The sequence below is a fragment of the Mus caroli genome, chromosome X, assembly GCF_900094665.2.
Source record: "Mus caroli chromosome X, CAROLI_EIJ_v1.1, whole genome shotgun sequence".
Classification (NCBI taxonomy): domain Eukaryota; kingdom Metazoa; phylum Chordata; class Mammalia; order Rodentia; family Muridae; genus Mus; species Mus caroli.
Window position 1 is genome coordinate 73,235,404 of NC_034589.1, and position 19,037 is coordinate 73,254,440.

At 37.4% G+C, this 19,037-nt stretch overlaps 1 protein-coding gene across 1 annotated transcript; it reads right to left on the reverse strand.

The window, feature by feature from the left end:
* Window positions 1-2,862: 2,862 nt before the first annotated feature.
* Window positions 2,863-15,121, reverse strand: LOC110287443 (probasin). Its single transcript, XM_021154062.1, has 7 exons — window positions 15,001-15,121; window positions 13,128-13,267; window positions 10,451-10,518; window positions 8,171-8,281; window positions 7,135-7,236; window positions 6,484-6,535; window positions 2,863-3,079 (listed from the first exon to the last, which is right to left on the reverse strand). Exons 1-6 carry the CDS (start codon window positions 15,082-15,084, stop codon window positions 6,507-6,509), a joined length of 534 nt encoding a protein of 177 aa, XP_021009721.1. The 5' UTR covers window positions 15,085-15,121; the 3' UTR covers window positions 2,863-3,079; window positions 6,484-6,506.
* Window positions 15,122-19,037: the final 3,916 nt, after the last annotated feature.

A 19,037-nucleotide genomic window follows, 5' to 3' on the forward strand; every position in this document is an offset into this window, starting at 1 on the left:
TGTGCCATGCCTGCCTGGATACTGCCATGCCCCTACCTTGATGATAATGGACTGAACCTCTGAACCTGTAAGCCAGCCCCAATTAAATGTTGTTTTTTATAAGACTTGCCTTGGTCATGGTGTCTGTTCACAGCAGTAAAACCCTAACTAAGACAAGGGGTAACCAGGAATTGGGTTATTATTGGATGGGGATTGGTGGAGGGGTTAACCTGGAAGTGAGATATCATTTGAGATGCAAACTAATGGAACGATTAACAATAATAAAAATCTAATGCAAGCTGAACAAGCCATGAGTAATAAGTAAGAATCACCCTTCCATGGCTTCTGCATCAGCTATTGCCTCTGGGTTCTTGCCCAGTTTGAGTTTCTGCTTTGACTTTCTTCGATGATAATTAGTGCTGTGGAAGTGTAAGCCCAATAAACCTTTCCTCCTCATTTCTGTTTTTGTCCATGGTTTCTCCCCACAGCAATAGAAACCCTAACTAAGACAACTATATCACCCGTGAATCACCCCAAGTAAACTTGACCTGTCTCTCTGAAGCTGCTCCCTGTGTATCGTTATTACCATACATACAGGGTTTCCAACCCCCTGCTCCTTCCCCATTGTCTCTGCTCCTCATGGACCAATATAGGTCAACAATTCTCGAGGCAGGGAGGGTCACACAGTGTCAGAGGTTTATTCCATTTTTTGGCATGGTGGCACACAGGCAGACATGGTGCTGAAGGAGTGGAGATTTTTACATCTGAGTCCACAGGAAGCAGGACGAGGAAGCAGGGCCTGGCTTGGGCTCTTGAAACCACAAAGCTCATCCTCAGTGACTCACTTCCTCCAAGTCCACATCTCCTTATCCTTTCAAATAGTGCCACTCCTTAGTGATCAAGCAATCAAATCTATGAGCCTATGGGGGCTGTTCTCATTCAAATCACACACACACACACACACACAGTGGGTGATCAAATGGTAGGTGGATAGACATATGTCAGAACGTGATGCAAAAACTTCAGTGTCATAACATTCATCTCACCACAAAAACAAGCTTCTCTGACAAAAGTTGAGCATGATCCTGGTCCAGAGATGCAAATTAATATTTAGAAGGCATTATGAAAGCATGACCATTGAACCCAACAATAGCAGGCAAGTGGTTAAAGTAAATAAATCAAAGCAATTCAAAGACTACATAATAATCCTTCCTGTGACATTTCAAATTTTTAAATATACATGCATGTGTGGTTTGAGTATATATGTATGTTTGTCCACATGTGAATTTGTATATATGCATACAAGTGTGTGGGGTGGTTTCTTTCAACTTTAAGAAATGATTTGTGATCTAAGCTCTTCAACATTACTCTGTGTCTTAGGGTTTCTATTGCTTTTGTGAACTCCATGGCCAAAAGTATCTTAGGGAGAAAAGGGTTTATTTCATCTGACCACTTGTAGCTCATCACCTTGGGGAAGTCAAGGCAGCGACTTGGAGGCAGAAACTGATACAGAGGCTATGGAAGAGTTCTGCTTACTGTCTGTCTCCTCATGGTTTGCTTGGCAGTGTTTTCCAGTGAGTAGGACCTACCCTCACATTGACTACCAGTCAAGAAATGCTCCACAGTTGAACCTGGTGGAGGTATTTTCTTGCGTGTCTCCTTTCCCAAATGACCATGGCCTGTGTCAGGTTGACAAACTACTAGCACACAAAGCTTTTTTTATTAGATATTTTCTTCATTTACATTTCAAATGCTATCCTGAAAGTTCCCTATACACTCTCCCACCCTGCTTCCCAACCCACCCACTTCTGCTTATTGGACCTTGCATTCCCCTGTACTGGGGCATATAATCTTTGCAAGATCAAGGGCCTCTCCTACCAATGATGGCCAACTAGGCCATTTTCTGCTACAAAGTTTTTAAATGTTCACTTTAAACAACCAATATAATATTTTACCTTCCTTTCTAAAGTCAAAATTACAATATTGGAGTTTGTAACATGCAGGAATGATGAGACTCTTTGGTGTATGTTCTCTCTCTCTCTCTCTCTCTCTCTCTCTCTGTGTATTTTTGCACTTGTGTTTGTGGACACAAGTGTGTGCATGTGAATGTTGAGTGCCACAGGATGATGTCAGGTGGCATTCTTCATTCACATCTGCCTTAATTGAATTTATTTATTTTTAAAATTTTATGTGCATTGGTGTTTTGCTTGCATGGTTGTCCACATATACGTCAAATACCTGGGAACTGGAGTTACAGACAGTTGTGAGTTGTCATGTGAGTGTTAGGAATATAACCCAGGTCCTGTGGAAGAGCAGCTAGTGCTCTTGACCACTGAGCCATCTGTCATGTCCCTGTCTTGTCTTCTGGGATGATCTCTCACTGGCCTGCAATATTTCAGGTAGTCTAGGCTGGCTACTGGTGACATCAGAGGATTCAACTGTTTCTACCTCCTTCCCCGGTGCTGAAATTACAGGCGTGAGCCACCACACCTGGCTTTTTGTGTGGATTCTAGGAATTGAACACATGCTTAAAAATGTATGTTTACATGTCAAACACTTTAACAACTAAGCTTTACCCAAGCTTCTCAAATTATTATTAATAAAAATTATCTGATGTTATTAACTCATATTTGCATTCAATTTTCTAATTTGTGTGTGTGTGTGTGTAATCTGTGCAGTGCTCAAGGGGTTCAGGAGAGAGCATCCCCTGTAGCTACAGTTGCGAGCTGCCCGATGTGGGTGCTAAGAACTGAGCTCAGGTCCTCTGGAAGCGCAGCAAGCACTGTTAACCTCCTAGCCACCCCTCCAACCCTCCTCTCCTTTTAAAAAAGTCAAATAGGTATTTATGTGCATTATACTTTAGCTTCCCTTTTTAACAACACGTATGCAAGTGAAATAAATTTATTTAAACATTCAAAGATGCACTAACACCGATTAGAACATGGGAAAGAATGAGTGAAAGAGAAAGTACAGAGATAGGAATTGTAATTTGCAATAAATAGGAAAATATGATCTGAGAGACAAGATTGCTTCATCTTCATATTTATGTTTCAGGTTCCAGGAAGAATATACTGGAAAATTCCTGATGTCATCTGTAATGCTGGAACAGAATTATTTCATATATTTAGGATAGTAATGCATGATATTTGATGAGAGTAGAAAATAAAACAAATACAAGCCATTAAAGAGGCAAACAATGACAAGATGTATCATGCAAAAATATTTTACAGAATTTTGTATATTTGGAAATATACATGAACTTTGTATGGAAGTTTTCCTTATATGGAAAATTTTAATATGACAAATGATCTTATATCAAGACCTAAATTGGTACTTTTTAGAACTTATATGTTTATTTGAGGATGTAGTTTCTATGCATCTAAACTAAAATTATATATTTTTTGTTTCACATTGGAGTTTACCAAGCCCCATGTATCCTACAGACAGAGTCTCACTCGAGGTCCCAGATAGTAGTTGAATCTCAGAGGAAGACTAGGGGTAGAACTGCCCTCAGTACCAGCCCCATATAGGAGAATGCCATCTCAACACTAGTAAGAAATAGTCCCCTTCTGGATATTGTTAATGCCTCTACTGAAAAATGACCTAACATAAAAATATATAATTCCATAAATAGACAGAATAGGAAAAAGTGGACATCAGGATACAGAGAAATGAACCTGGGCCCTACCCTGTCACCTTGAAAAAACCTCAACTCCAAATGATTCAAAGACCGTGTCATAAGACATGGTAACCTGAAGCTGTTAGAGAAGAAAGCACGGAATGTGTGTTAACCATAGACACAGGTATGGATTCTTTGAATAGGATTCTTGTAGCAAGAAAGTAAGACAAACACTGGTCAGATATCATGGAATTAAAAACTAGAGCAAAGGAAGCTGTCGATTAAATGCACAGGTATCTCGGGGAATGGAGAACTTTGCCAACTACACATGTGATGGAGGATTAGTGTCTACAATATACAAAGAACTTAGAACAAAACCAACCAAAAACCAAAATCTATGAACATCAAATAAACAAACCCAAAGATTAGAAAAAGACTTCCCATGTGACTCAGTTACACCACTTCTAGACATGTATACAAAGTGGTTTATATTCTGTTACAGAGACCTTTGAATGTCCATGCTCACTGAGGTTAAGTTCATAATAGCTAAGAAACGAAGTTGACCTAACTGTTCATCAACTAGTGAATGGATAATGAAAATGTAATGTATAAGATGGAATATTACTCAGCCATAGAGAATAATGAAAATATGAAATTTCCAAGTAAATAGGAGGAACTGGAAATTATTATACTCAATGAGGCCACTCAGACTCAGAAAGACAAACTGCACATTCTATCTCACATGTGGACATTAGACTTGAATCTTTTATTTTGTATGCATAATATGGAATATGTAAGGAATCCTGGTAATTAGAAACTGGTTTGAATTGGGTCCATCAAGGAAGTGGGTCCATCAAATCTAATGCCATTAAAATGAAGTATAAAGAAGAATACTTTGGGCAGGAAGGCTCAATCATGGAGTTGGTTGTGGAATGGGGAAATCAGGGTGTGGTGGAAGGTTTAACCAGAATGAAGGGTTATTAAAACCTCATATGGAAACCTATGATTGTTTGATTAAAATATAATAATACAGGTGATATAATTGGGCACTGGTGACAGGGAAGATTAGAAAGTGAGAGCTGTGGGCTAGAGGAGTAGGTGTGGATGTGCTTGGGCATAGGGAAGAACAGGGTAGGGTAGGGTCAACTGAAACTGAAGGTAAATGAAGTCTTACAGAAACCCACTAGTTTGTAAGCTAAGTAAAAATATAGTATTAAAAAAGTTTCAGCAGAGGATCCCTGCAATGGTACAATGCTGTTCCCAGAAGACATGGTTTATTCAGTGAAAATCTAATTTTTAGTCATGGGGGTACCACCATGCTATTTATTAATGGAAGGAAGTCTTGGAATCACCAAAATAACTTGGCTTTTGCCATATCTCTTGGCTATCCACCATAACTAAATGGTAGGACACTATTGCTGAAGAAACCACATGCTGTGGCTGTAGGGCATCAATAAATCGATTTCAAATGGACTAGGAAACTCGTCCACAGTGCTTAGATGTACTTAATAGGCTGTGTATGTGGGGTAAGATGTCAGTGATGTCACCATGCTTCCCCAACACACTATAAAATCATCCTTGTGTCCACTGGTGCAAATAAAGGCTGTACCGGGGAGCCAAGCACTCTCTGATTAAATTTGATGCCAGCTCCATGGAAAGGACTTCATATCTATGGAAGAACAGGGGTAGGGGTGGGTTCCTATTGTAATTCTAGTCAAAAGCCCGTGACAATGGAGCTCATGGAGCCTATGGAGGAGACCAGTGGTGATGAACTGTCATGTTTTCAAGCCACTGTCTTAAAAATACTCATAGATTTATGCTTCTCTCAATTTTGGTCAAATCAACTTTTTACCTTTGTGTTTGTTTAGATAGGACCTGGATCTTCTGGAGCTCAGTATGTAGATCAGGCTGGCCTGATACTCACAGAGATTCATCTACCCCTGCCTCCCAAGTGTTGGGATTAAGGGTGTGTGCCTCCATGTCTGACTTCTGCTCAACTTTTTACAGTGGGGAGTGGTTTGTGCAGAAATTTGTAGCTGGTCAAAGGATGAGGACAAGTGACTGTGGATGCTTAGCCATCAATTGTCATCTGGGTGGGAAGTAGAGCCATAAAATTCTGTTTTCTGAACATGACAGACCTGTTACAATCATGAACTCACAGGGACTGTGGTGTTCTGCACAAGATCCTGGTCAGATCAAGCTAATTATCATTCTAGAATTGAGCAGAGAGGGACTCAGGACCACCCATCAAAGAACTATTGCCAGTTGATAGTTTCTGGGAGAGGGAGGGTCCATATTTTTCTTTTTCCTTCTTTCTGCCTGTCTGTCTGCCTCTTTCTCTCCCTCCCTCCCTCCCTCCCTCCCTCCCTCCTTTCCTCTTCTGCCTTTAAAAAAAATTCTTTTTGGTTTTATGAGACAGGGCTTCTCTGAGTAGCCCTTGCTGCCCTGGAACTCACTCTGTAGACTAGGGTGATCTAAAACTCAGAGATATGCTTGCTTCTGCCTCTTGTGTGCTAGGTTAAATGCATGAACCATCAGCTCCCTGCAGTCCATTTTTTAATATGGCTGTGGTCCCTGGTTTATTACATTACTATTCATGCCTCCAGGAATTGACACACCCTATTCAGAAATAGCACCAATTGGATCCATTGAGGTAATAATAATAATAATAACAATAATAACAATAATAATAATAGTTAATGATACATTTTAAAAGCCATGAAGTATAGAGGGAGATGTGTTGCTTGGATGAGGTGTGTGGAAGTATGAAAGATCAAGATACATTATATAAATGTATGAAAAGGATAAATAACAAATAAAATATTATTTAAATATTAAATTAAAATGAAAACTTCAAGATATAAAATGAATGTGCTTTGACTCACCTAATCCTGATCTTGTTGAATCACTAAGGTTTGATATTGCTTGGACAGTTGTCTAAAGGAGAGTAAACATGGAAATATATTATTTTTAATATACTAATATTTAAAGTAAAGTATTATTTTAAAACAACAGTGTTATTTTAAAGTAATAATGTACTTCAACATATCAGTAATAACATTAGTACATATGAACAGTTTTCATAAAAATGCAGATATAAAGCTAGGTTTTGACTAGAGTATCTGGACAGAGGGTCCTAGGAACTGAGTTTCATTTCAGGTAGATTTTGTGTGTGTGTGTTTCTATCTGCATGGTTTATTGGTGTGTTCATAGTCGTGTGAATGACATGTGTATGCCCATGCAAGCATAGGTAAGAGGCTGGCTTTTTAACACCTTCTTTAATCATTCTACACATTGTTAGTTTTGAAATATGATCTTTCAGATAGATCTATTACTAGAGAGCTCCTCTTGTCCCCTCCCCTTCCCAGCTCTGTTATTCTTAGCTTTCTAAATGGGTGCTGGGATCCAAACTTGGGTCCTCATGCTTGTGTGCACTTTTCCCACTGAGCCATCTTCCCAACACCCTCAATAATAAAAAATAACATTTATTATAAAAATGCAAAGTAAGAAGTTACACACGTAGGTTGCTACTATACCCGTGTCCATGATACGCTGTACATTCTCTTCCTCAATGCCCATTTCTTCCACTAAGTTCATGAACTCCGCCATCTCCTCCTTATTCAGTTGTTTGCCTTTTGCTGCGTTTCACGGTGTATAGGGAATATGTCACAACATTAGTATCCAGCACACTAATAAAATATTTCTGTTGCTTAGTCTCCTAAAAAGTGCCAAAGCACAACATCTGCCCCCTTTCCCCAATAGATTGACAGTGCAAAGTTACATCATTTTTCTGAGAAATCAAAGTAGTGGGTGGACCTCAGAATGTAACATACTATCTCTCGTGTTTTGTAGCATTGACAATTCTATCAAACTCTCAATTTCCTTGCTCAATATTCTGACAAAATGCTTTGACAAAAGCAATTTATGGTAGAAAAGGGTGTATTTTCCTAGTGATGACACATTTAATTGGGGGACATTCCAGTGGGAGAAGTTTAGGGGGCAGACACATTATGTCCATAGTGAGTAACAGAGATCAAAGAATGCATACTTATGTGTGCTTGAATCTATCCAGCTTTCCCAGTCTGATACAGGTCAGGATGATCTGCCCAGAAAATGCTACTGAACACAGTGGGCAGAGCTCCCCTTTGTAATCATCATTCAGTATACTCCCAGAGACATGCACAAAGGCCAGTCTCATGAGAGAAATTCCTCCCTAAGAACTTTGCCAGAGGATTTTGTGTTGTGTCAGTTGGTAGTTGAAGCTTACAGCATATCCTCTTGCTGTGGAACGGTGCCACCCACATGGGGGGAGACTTCTTATGTTAATAATCATTAGAGACACATCCACAGGTCAGTCTGCTGTGGGAAATTCCCTACTGAGACCCTTCCCAGGGCATTCTGGGTTGTGCCAAGTTGATCTTCAAAGCTAACCATGACAGCTTCAGTGATTTATCAACATGAAATACAGAATCAGATACACAAACACATTGTGACCTTTGGGTACAGAGATATGCATACATTCATATCCTTGAATCACACACTCACATTACAAGTTCCATGTGTGACACTTACCCAAAACTCCAGCCACTCGTGTGATGTCATTTTTTCTGTTCATGTTAAAATAATGAAACAACAATATCTTCTCATTTACCATTTTTAACATGAATGCTGTGTCCCCTTCATCTGAGATAGGTAAGACATTTGTATAAATACATATAAAGTCAACAAAATGCTTGCTCAGACTCATTCTAACTGCACAGTTATGAATGTGTATATGGAGTATACAGTCTCTAACCCACAATATTCTGTTCCATGTGTTGAAACTAGTCAAGACAAACAGGGAATTATAAAGCAAGTTTATAATTATGTTGTAAGATATAAAATATATCTAACATCCCACAGTTACCTACAAATATGTAGAACCTATATTGGTTTGGGATAGCTATGTTCTTTATACCAAGATGTGTGAATGTATAGAAGCTGGCATACTGCAGTCCTCTTACTTGCTGAGAATATTTGTATGATTATATGTATACGCAATATGTGCATACATTTCATTGATCCTATTAAATTTAATGGTGGAATTGTTTATAGTACATATATTGAGGAAAGATTATATATATATATATATATATATATATATATATATATATATATATNCTCTTACTTGCTGAGAATATTTGTATGATTATATGTATACGCAATATGTGCATACATTTCATTGATCCTATTAAATTTAATGGTGGAATTGTTTAAGATACTGATTATGTCAATTCAATATATATATATATATATATATATATATATATATATATATATATATATATATAATGTGTGTGTGCATATATAGGCATTTTCATTGATCCTAATAAATTTAATGATGAATTATCTACACATATATACATTGAGGAAAGCTCTCTGATATATATATATATATATATATATATATATATATCAACATTTTCATGGATCTGATCTACATTTAGTGGTGCAATTATCTAACTTTACCAATTTTCCTCAGAGACATGTCAGAAAAAGGAGAGGGTGCCACATAGCGATTTTCTCCAAACTGGAACATTCTGTCTTAGTAGTTCATGATATTCAAGAAGTAAAAACCCCACAAATCTCAGGATGATTTTGAGACCAACATCTTTCAGTAGGCCCCTTCACAACGTTATGGGAAACAGAGAACAAGCCCTCTAGAAGAGACTCTGACTAGCTTAGCTGTCTGTAAGCTTTGCTAAAACTCCAAGGATAAAACTTTCAGGAGTGTCATCTAAGCTGGGTTGGGCTTTTCAGGAATGCAGCCATATTTCCAAATGTTCTTGTATGTGACTCCAATACACTCACTGCTTCACTAGCAAGACTTCTTAAAGAGGAGAAGGGGTTGACTCAAGATCCTCCTCATTTATATGATGACTGTTCCTTTTTATGTCAGTGGTAACTCCTTTTCCTTCTGAGACGGGTCTTACTATGTATCCTTGGCTGGCCTGAAACTTGCTGTTTAGACCAGGCTGACCTCCAACTAAATTGCATAACACACTAGGGGGTGTGTGTGTGGCTTTTTGGAGGGATATATACTTGTGAGTTGATTCGGCTCCTCTATTTAAGTACAATAAACTCTTCTATAAACTCATCTATAAACCAACCTAGAGTCCATGACATGTTTAGTCTATTAGTTTAATGTATTGAGTTAAATAGATTCTTTATGGTAGAATAGAAAATAATGAAAGTATCTTTACCACTTGATTCATGACAAATTAAATTGATACCTCAATTATTTATAAATGGATCTCAGTATGTCATATACCTTGCCTGTCAGAACTAAAGAGCTAAGACTATTCATGATGCTTAAATTTATATATTGTAAATCATTTTCCTCAATAAAATTATAAAATTTAGACCATCCATCATTCCTTGTACAAGACTCATGTTTCAGAATTGCTGGGAGTCATTTTCATAGTTGATAAAATCCTAGTTCCTATTTTGCATCGTTATTTTTTAAAGTGCTCAAATTACCTTTTAATTCCTTTAACCATTCTCAGACTCTTGTCTGTGATTTAGTTTACTCGTAAAGCTAAACCAGGGAAGTGTGCTTGGTAGAGGCATACACCATATAAATAAAAAAGTTTTTAAAAGTCATTAAAGACTAAACAAACAAATTAAATCTCTTATTAGTTCCAAAATGACTAGGAAGAATATGAGGAGGCTTTCCTCAAGATTGCATCTGTAATTTGCAGAGACAATTACATTGGAATGTAGATATCCATGTGTGCAAAATTCAACTAAGACAGTGAATTTTGAAAAAGAAACAATTAAGGTCATGCATTCATCCCGGCATTGCTTACTCACACTGTGCATAGTAAACTTCTTGTTTTTTCCTTCCTATGACTTTATGCAGTTGGCACTTGGTCTCTTTCCTGAAAAACAAATGTCGTATTGTATATTATTCCAGGGTCCTGATTCAACATAAATGACAGGATAGTTTATTGCAAACCACATTTTCCTCTGTAGATCTTTTATAAGCACATGTAGTTGTAGGGCATCTTCCCTAAATATAATTAATAACATCCTTAAATGTCATCAATCACCCTGCTAGGTGCTTGCAGGTGTCTCTGTTAGGGCAGATTTAGCTCCTCTGTGTGATCTGTTGCCTATCCTGACCTCTGACAAATGAATGTCCTTGAACCCCTGATCTTCATGCCTCTACTCACCAAGTGCTGGGATGATGGGAATGTAATACTGAGCTTTGTGCAGAGGATGGAACCCTGGGATCTGTGGTTCATGCTGTTAAATCACTCTCCCAACACAGTTGTATCCCCAGCACCCAAAAACAACTATTGATAAGTGAAACAAATCCAAAATATTGAGCAAAAATTCTACCTTAATCTGAGATGAGAAATGTCTGTAGAATTGGGTTTAAAGGGTGAAAGGCCACCTGGTGCAGAGCACATTCAGTGCCCTACATACATTATAGTCTAGCCTCCATATTTACATTGGAATCATGTATTTATTTTTTGTCCCTCTCATAAATGTCATCAATCTTATAGATTCTGTAGCTGCAATTGAATTGTGCATTTAAATGGATTTAAATTCAGCCTACAATTGTATTCTGAGAAGATTTAAGTTGGGATGTGCATCAACAGATCCATAGAGTCGTAGGCATGGTCATGCATTCAGATTTGTATTCACTCAGAAGAGATCCATGTGACTAATAGTGACAGCCACAGTTTAGATTTGTCTTTATGGCTCTAAAAATATGGGAATAACTGGGTTGTAGAGATGACTCAGTCATTAAAAGCACACCACCAAAAACAAACAAAAATTGGGAATAACTGTTTAAGAGCAGGGTGTGGTTACACAAAGCCTGTTGAAGGCCTTGGGGGTCCATTCTCTGCATGTAAAAAAAAAAATCACTCATGTCTGGAATGGCAATCCCTCCAGCACTGTTCTATTTGCTCAGGATTGTTTTAGCTGCCATAGGATCTTTTCTGACTCCATTGAATTTTAGGATATTTTGTAGTCTTCCCTGAAGAAAAGTCCTCCCTATCAGTTAGTTTTTTGAATATCAAATGGTTACTGTAAAAATCATTTCTACACAAGTAACATTATATGGAATGAACAGGTTGTATATCTAAGAAAACACACACACACACACACACACACATGAACAATTAAAGAAAAAGGAGTCTAGGATTTGAAAAAATCCAAGGGAGGAGGGTACGTGGGAAGGATTAGAGGGAGAAAATGGAAGGGGGAAATGATGTAATTATGTTTTAGTTTAAAAACGTATTTAAAAGTAAAATTATCTCTTCAACATTCTAGTGTATACACCTACTTGATTTTGAACTATTACTCTTTTAAATAATTTTAGGTATGTTAAATATCAAGTCAAGCATGGTGGAATCCATAACAGACTGATTCAGGAGGATAGGTTCACTATCATTCTAAAAAAATTAATTAAAAACAAAAATAAATAAAAACATAAAAAGACTGCTTGTGGTGGTACACACTTTTGAACCCAGCACCTGGGAGGTAGAGGCAGGTAGATCTCTGTGAGTTCAAGTTCAGTTTGGTGTACATAGAGAATTCCAGGACAGCCAGGGTTATATAATGAGAACCTGTCTTTAAAAATATATAAATTAGCCAGGTGGTGGTGACACACACCTCTAATCCCAGAAGGTAGAGGCAGGTGAATTTCTGATTTTGAGACCAGCCTGGTCTACCGTGTGAGTTTCAGGATAGCCAGGGCTACACAGAGAAACACTGTCCAGAAAAAATACAATATGTTTATTAATTTATTTATTATTTGTGTATATAATAAATAAAAAATTAAAAAGTTTTTTTTACTCCATATTGAGTTCAAAGCCAGCACAATGTACAGAGACTCTCAGAAACCTGAATTTATAAATAACCAATTTATGAAAAGGTTCATATATCAGCACATAATTAACAAAAACTTTGTTCCTCCCAGATAGAAATATATCCTCGATGGATAATATCACTCATATCAAGATAGTTTAAAAGCACTGAAACTATCTCAAAATTTATTTTGATATATCTTCTCTACCACTTGGGCTTTTGAGCAGTGATAAATAGAAAATTAAGTAATTATAAATTGTTATTATCTAACTACTAATTGTTATTATCTAACTACCAAATTTGTGTATATGTATCATCTATCTACTTTTATATCTATTAATTATGTATCTATCACCTATATAATCATATATGTATCATCTATCTACTTTTATATCTATTATCTATGTATAAATCACCTACATATAATCACCACCCATCTCTCGATATTATTTATTTTACTTTGGCTTGCTATACAATAAATAAATTAACTCTTTCTAAATTAAAAGTACAGCTATCATATGTTGTTTTCAGGATCACACAGAGCAAAGTGATACAAGAATCCTCACTTAGTGCTGTGTGTGTTCACTGATATGAGTGTTGACTGAAAACATTTCATTTCTCTACCCACAGACCATCACATGGATTGTTCTGTCTATATATATCTTACTTAATATAAAAATAGAGGTAGACTTGGTTGCATCTCTTCCCACACAAAATGAGACGGAAGTAGGTCCTCAATGGTGAGCCTTCATTTATCTTTTCCTTGGTACTGGCAGCTAAGTAAATTGTTTGCCAAGGCCCTTCAATCTGGAAAAAAAGCAGCAATTGAAAAAAGGCATTTAAAAGTAGGGGATAGTGTAGTAACTGGGAATTCCAAACCACTTGGATAGGGATAATTCACAACTTGATTATATAATAAGGCATTAGGCAGCTTAGCTTCTTTTATGTTCATGCATACTCTGTGCAATGAACCCAATCATGATTTCAGACCCCTCCCCAAGCCAACTGTGTCAGGTTACTCACACACCCCTCTCTGAGCAATGCTATAGAGTTCTCCATATAACAACCCCTTCTTCCTCCTCCCCACCTGTATTAGAATACTCACACACTCATCTGTGAACAAGGCTGTAGAGTACACAAAAGAACCCTTCATAGTCCCCAACCCTGCATCCAGCTAGTCATACACCTGTCTCTGACTTCCCACAACCCTAATAATGATCAAGTCCAGACAGTTTCCATTCAACTATATTCTCAGTGTATCCTGGTATGGAGAACAGAAGCACTAATTTTGCCTGAACTGGTTTGGGGTGTATACATAGTAAGACAAAATCATGTTCTTCAGATTGCCTTACACTACTGGCCACATTATGACTTTGTGTAATTTGGCATATGCATGATTAAAATCAGATGCATTACTAGAAGGGGCATAAACAAAGAAATAAATGTTTTAATCTGTTAATAAAAATAAATCTGGCACCTTAGTAACCAGCTCATTGGTCTCCTTGGGACTCCTGATAGAGACATACATAATAGCTTGGAGACCTTGAGTCCAGTCAGTCAAGTGGGCAGCTGCCCATCTTTGGCAGTGTGTCTGTCTGTAATCTGTACTCTAGTTTTGCCTTGAATAAAGTCATCTTGCTTTCACTGCAGATCTTTTTTAGTTCTTACTTTTAATGTTTTGGATAACAGGCCAAAGTAGACAACTGCCACTGGAAGCATAATGTCAGTACAATTCACCCCTTTAAATTATTTCATTGTATTCATCATCATGGCTTCATGAGGGACTTGAGTGGAAACATAGGAAGTGATGTAGGTGTTTGGATTTGCTGGGAAAGTCAGATACACCCTTGGTGCCAGACTGATGGATGTTCTCTCTATGTCTCTCTCCAGGTCTCCAGGTCTCTAGTCTCTCAGTCCTCAGTCTCTATCTATCAGAAAACCACCATTTAGACTATTCTCTCTCCCTGTCACTCTCCATGCTGAGATGTAGAGAATACTCCCAGAACATTCTTCCCCATTACCATTTCTCTCTGTCACACAAAGACACACAGAAAACCTATCTTCAGAGACATTATTCTTTCTGTCTTTGTCTCTTGGCCTTTCTTTGTGACTTTATCTCAGAAAACCACCCTTTAGATCATTCTCACTTTCTTTGTCTCTCTCCATTCCTGATGTAGAGAGTAGCAACTTCCAGAGGGTAGTTGTCCATTCCTAGTAAAACTCTCCAGGAACTCTCTCATTTCTCTCTGTTTCTTTCTCTTGGTATTTGTCCTTCTGTTTTTTTCTCTCAGAAAAGCATTTATGAGACTCAACTATGCCCCCCAACACATTTGTTATTCTCCATTACCAGACTTAGCAAATACCAACTTTCAGAACATTCTTTCCCCCTTTTAAGGTCTTTCTGCCTCTGCCTCTCTGTCTCTTGCTGTCACCACCCACTTGCACAAAGCCCCCTCCCAAGCCTCTCTCTGTCTCTCTGTCTGTTTGTCTCTGCCCAACATGCCCAACAGACACAGTCCCCTTCCACACAGGTCTGCTACCTTCTTTTTGAGACTCTTATTCTTCATCACACTGGAAACGCCTAGTACATGCAGTGTGAGCAGGAGGATGATGACCCTCATCATGTGTGAGCGACTGTGTCTGCTCTGTGGGTATCTGGACCTCACTGAAAAGGTGCAGAGTATCTCTCTGCTTTTTATAGTTGCCTTTCAGGATGGTTGGCGTGAGCAGTGTTCTGCATCCCAGTTGGCAGTTGTGCACTGACATTGACATTGTGTCATTTAGTATACAAATAGGTTCCTGGAGAACTTTACTAGGGATGGAAAATTTACTTTTATTGTCATTTCCAATGCCCAGTGCCTGTCCCATGTTTCAGGTATATTTTTATTCATTGGTTTTATGTCCCTATTAAGAAAAAGGAAGATGAAGAACAAGATGCTATCATATTATCTTAACTGGAATGGTAGAGGTTTAAATCTGATATCTATTTTCAATTCCTCCAATCAGATAGATGCTGGTGGAAGAATATCAAGTCTGACCATTTTCAATCAAGTTTTCAACACCCTTGAACCTGAACCATGGATTCATCAGCAATACTGGGGAGGCTAAATGCACTTTTGAACTCTGTTCTAATGTTGGCACAAATCACATTGTTCACATGACCAAAGACATGGCAGTAAACTGGCCACAGTAGAATTCACATTTGTTTGTGGAACTGGAGGTTCTAGCCTTTGTCTGGTTAAACAGCTGTGATAACATGGAGCATACAGTCTTGATTCTAAAGATGAAGTCTTGCTTCTATAGATATAATTTATTGTTATTTCTTTAAAAACATCATTCAAATTTAACAGCTTGTCAATCACGAAAATTATGACATATAACCCAAGAAACATCCAGAAAGCTTATTGGATAATCATAATATATATGGTTAAATTTTAAATTTCTTCTTTATTTTAATGATTTTGAGTTCATGGGTGTGTGGGCTCAGGTACCCAGGCTTGGCAGTAACCACCTCTATGTGAAAATCCATCTCATTAGGTTTCCAGGAACCTGTGCTGATGAGACATTTGGGAAACGTAACCCTTCCACTTGTCAGAATCCATTAATCTGAAATTTGAAATACAATGTTTGCACTCATGTCTTCTTAATAGTGTTTAATATGAAATAATGTATGCATATACAGTTTTTTCTTTTTAAAAGATAGTATCAGTATTTTTTGTATAGATTATATGTTATATTAAAACAGCTGGAAAGACAGTTTTGACTTCTGTTATCCATCTGCACATAAAAGAGAAATATCATGAAATACTTGATTTTGCAATTACTTTGGGTTTCAGTTATACATGTAGTAAGTGTCCTTATTAATTTTGGATTTGTGCATAATACATGTTAAAACTTTATCATTTATTTTGTACATGGGACTGGGTATACCCATACCCTGGCATGTGTGTGGAGGTCAGAATATAGCTGGTAGATACTGGTTCTTTCTTCTCCTACTAAGTGGGTCACAAAACTCAGTCATCATTACCCCCTGAGATATCTCACATCTCAGGAACATAGTTCTGAAATATAAAACACTGTAGAAATCGCCAAAACCTACACTATAGTGCAAAAATTATTAAAGTCAGTATGTCTCCCCTAACCCCACTTTTAATTGATATGTCAGTTACTCATTGGAGCACTACAAAAGTAAATTTGTTAAAGTAGAAAATGCAACATACAGAAGGAAGTTTTTCTTCAAGGTCACTGTTTCGGAGGTATGAGTTTCCATCTTTATCATGGCACTGTCTCGATCCAGAAGCTAAGAGATTACATCTTCATCCAAAAGTGGTAAACAGAGAAAAGTAGACAAGCATTGCATTGAGACCTCAAATCCCATTCCTCACAGTGGCATACTTCCTCCTGTGAGATCAGTCCTCTATAGGACCCCAAACAGTACCTCCTATTGTCCTATTAAAGAGGATGTAGTGGAATTGATCAAAACATATTACGTGCATTCATGAGATTGTCAATTTTTTTGAAAAAAGTAAATAATGCAAAGTGATGGATAATGCTATAAAATTCAACACAATTTTTAGGACTTCAAAATATTCACTTAACAACCAGCAGTCTGGCAGTAGGAAATACCAACCACCATGGCTTCTCTTAAGCTACCAGGGAAGAGATGTAGACCTTTGATGGACATGAACCTGAAAGAGCTGACTCAAGCCTACCATGGCACTGGTTGTTTAGGTCACTGTGTTACTAAGTAGTAAATGTCACAACAGAAAAGAGAGAAGAAAATTCAGACAATGGGTATTCTCGAGTCAATATGCTCCTCTGTGTCATTTCCCTTTCCTTAACACTGCAAGTTTTGGTTTTGTAAACTCCCAACCTGTCTGTGCAGTTGCTATCTACTGTGAGTGCCCTGGTTCTGCTTATACATCTGTTTGCCAAGAAAAACCCTTGTAGAGGAAATCATCTGTCTTGGATTTATTGTTTTTCCCTCTAGGATAAGTTGTGTCCTTCCTGTTTTCTGGCATAATTTTTGACAGTATTTTAAAATCTAATTACAAATAAAGGTATTTTAATGCTGTGAAAAAAGATACTTCAGCATACAGTTGAAAAGTAAAGCAGAAATCTGAACATTGAAATGCAGATAGGTTCACTCTTATTTTCTTAAAACCTTTATTACCCCACTTCTCAATATTCCCCTAAGATGACTCAATATTTAAATTTGACATTTGCCAAGATCTAATTTTGGACAATTACTCACTTGAAGAGTTGGTATGAATTTTGTCACTAAATCACCCTTTTTCCAAATTTGTTGCATGAAACATGTGAGAACTGAAGGTTTTTGGAATCATATGTTTATTTTTTTCCTGTCACTGACTTTGAGATCCACATTATTTTTAACCACATGCTTGAACTCCACATCTCTATTCAATACAGGCATAACAAAAACACAGTCTAAAGAGAAAACACACACACACACACACACACACACACACACACACTCACACACATTTAAAGATCAAAGCAAGAAATTGTGTGACGAGGTAAAGAGAAGGGAGAGAAGAGAAAAGAAATAAATTAATAAAATCAAAGAAAGGAAATCAGATAAACATACATTAACAGCACAGAAACTGACACAAATTTGTTTTATTAAGGAAACTTCAGTGCCACAGGTCCGAGAGTCTGCAGAAAATGGATTTATTGTTACTAACATGCATTTCACTAAGACTGAATTAAATGAAGTGTGCTGGTGAGTTTTATCCCACTTAACGCAAACTAAAGTCATCTGAGAGAAAGGATCTCAATTGAGAAAATGCCTCCATAAGATTAGGCTGTAGACAAGCTTATAGGACATTTTAAAAATTAGATGTAAATGAAGGAGAACACAGCCTGTTGTTCATGGAGTCACCCCAGGCTGGTGGTCCTGAGTTGTATAAGAAAACAGGCTGAGCTACTCAGTAAGCAGTACCCCTCCATGGCCTTTGCAATAGTGCCTGCCTCTGGATTCCTGCCCTGTTTGAGCTCCTGTCCTGACTTCCTTAATTGATGGGCTATGATGTGGATTTCTAAGCCAAATAAACCCTTTGCTCCCCAAGTTGCATTTGGTCGTGGTGTTTCATCCTAGCAGTAGACACCTTAAAATAAAATTACATAGGACAACATTAACTATTTTTCAGTTAACTATTTATTGAGTCAGTAATAAAATATTTTCCTCCAAAAGCAGAATTAAGACCAAGTGATTTTGATACCGAACCCTAGCAATCATTTGAAAAAGAAGCAAGCATACTTTTTCTTAACTTATTTTAAGATTCCAAAGATGAAGAAATTCTACTAAACTGATTTTGTTGAGGTCAGCTCCACACCAATTGATGACAAAACCAGGTGCAAAAGCAGTAGGACTATGGGCAATACCCATGGTAATTATCTCAACTGATACATAAAGTTCAGATTATTAATTTTTTTCATAATATTTGTATTTACTTTTTAAAAAAATTTTTAATATTTTTATTACATATTTTCCTCAATTACATTTCCAATGCTATCCCAAAAGTCCCCCATAGCGCCCCCCACTTCCCTACCCACC

What these genes read in the sequence shown, in the direction of transcription:
- LOC110287443 (XM_021154062.1), bottom strand. Translation starts at nt 15,084, where the DNA reads ATGATGAGGGTCATCATCCTCCTGCTCACACTGCATGTACTAGGCGTT. An exon ending in ATAAGAGTCTCAAAAAGAAG is followed by an intron (nt 13,268 to 15,000) that starts GTAGCAGACCTG and finishes CTTTTTTTCCAG; the next exon opens with ATTGAAGGGCCTTGGCAAAC. An exon ending in TACCTCTATTTTTATATTAA is followed by an intron (nt 10,519 to 13,127) that starts GTAAGATATATA and finishes TTTGTTTTTCAG; the next exon opens with GAAAGAGACCAAGTGCCAAC.